Source organism: Pteropus alecto, unplaced genomic scaffold (genome assembly GCF_000325575.1).
Source record: "Pteropus alecto unplaced genomic scaffold, ASM32557v1 scaffold281, whole genome shotgun sequence".
NCBI classification, from domain to species: Eukaryota; Metazoa; Chordata; class Mammalia; order Chiroptera; family Pteropodidae; genus Pteropus; species Pteropus alecto.
The window spans coordinates 641362-642852 of record NW_006431909.1 but is presented as its reverse complement, the minus strand read 5'-3'; the positions used below and the strand labels follow the sequence as shown (position 1 = coordinate 642852).

At 52.6% G+C, this 1491-nt stretch overlaps 1 protein-coding gene across 1 annotated transcript in view; it reads right to left on the bottom strand.

Moving 5' to 3' along the window:
* NPHS1 (NPHS1, nephrin) overlaps window positions 1-1491 on the bottom strand; it is a 16892-nt gene that overhangs the window by 11327 nt on the left and 4074 nt on the right. Inside the window, exons 12-13 of the mRNA XM_006905959.2 lie at window positions 443-629; window positions 82-211 (exon numbers count right to left, since the gene is read on the bottom strand). Of these exons, the coding sequence (XP_006906021.1) occupies window positions 82-211; window positions 443-629 (317 nt within the window). The remainder of the gene's footprint in view (window positions 1-81; window positions 212-442; window positions 630-1491) is intronic.

The window sequence follows — 1491 nt, the reverse complement described above, 5'->3', positions numbered from 1 at the left end:
GGTGGGGGTGGTGGGGCGGGACTCGGAAGGTAAGGGGGCGTGACCAGAACCAGGGAGAGGCAGGGTCACTCTCACTCTCACCTCTCCCCCTCCTTGTCCCAGGACAAGTTGACAGGAGGGTTGCTGCTAACGCTGACGCACGTCAAGTTTAAAGCATCCCCAGAGCGCAGCGCTGAGGCGTTGGCCAGGATCGTCACATTAGTTGGAGGAACTTTAAGAACGGGTCGGAGGAGCTAGGCTCAGAGGTGAAGGGAAGGCCCGAACTGCTTCCGCTCCGCCTTAACCCCAGGCTCGGCCTAGCCTAGCGTCCCTTGACCGGCCTCGCCTCCTCTGCTCACCCGTGTGCTGACTCTGCAGCATCCACAGTTCCCCTCGACAGCAATGGCTCAGTTCCCGGCTGCGGCCAAGCCCTCCCACCCACTCCGGCCGTGCGTGCCCTCACACTGCACCACAAGCTGCGTGGACGCGCTGAGCTGGCCGGCCTTGCATGTGAACTTGGCCTGGTTGTCCGACGGACCGGTGATCAGCACTAGCTCACGGGAGAAGGTGCTCCCGGACTTCTCCAGACTTCCCAGCTGCACCCGTCGCGGCTCCTGGGGCGGCCAGGGTTCGGTCACCGTGCGCGAGTCCTGAGGGTGGAGACAGACTGAAGGACTGCGGGTAGCCCTGCTATTGCCCCCTGAGATGTCCCCATTGGGTTGACCGCCGCCAGCCCAGATAAAGTCTGTGTGATGAGGAAAAGGCGCCCCCTTCCGCGGGCACCCGGCTAGGGCAGAAGAATGGGACTGGAATTGATCACCCCTGACCCTGAATCTCTCCCGCCTGACCTGGACCGCCTGAGTCCCGCGGTTTTGCTGACTGATCCCGCCTCCAGTCCAGCGCCTCACCCCACGCCCCGCCTCCTCTGCTCACCCGAGGCCTGCAATCGTTAGTGCCTCTTGCCCACCGTCAACCCCATTCCTCAAAATCCATTTTAGCTACATTTACCAAATATCACATACTCCAGGAAACTCCCTTGGAATTCCCAAGCTTTTCTCAGAATTCCTTCATTTTTTTTCCTATCTTTAATTCTTTTTCTTAAAATTCTCACTTTCCTCAAAAATCTCCTTTGATCGTTTCCTTAATTCCATTGTCTTTCCACAGATTTCTGAATCCCTCCCCAATATTCTTTAATTATCTTTATCTTTTACTAGAATCCTTAGTGTGGCCCAAAGGCTTGGCATTTCCACAGAATTCCATCCAATTAAATTCAATTCCATTTTATTCCTATAATTCCTAGTCTTTCCCCCCAAATTTCCACTAGCTCCTTAACTTCCAAAGATCTTTCCAGAATTCTGTCAGAATTTCTTTTACTTTTACCAGAATTTCATTTACTTACTCCCAAATTCCAAGAATTCAATATAATATTAATGGATTTTCAGTATTCTGTGGAATTACTAGTCTTTCCCCAAATTTCTAGCTTTTGTCCATCATTGTCTTTGTTCTGAAATT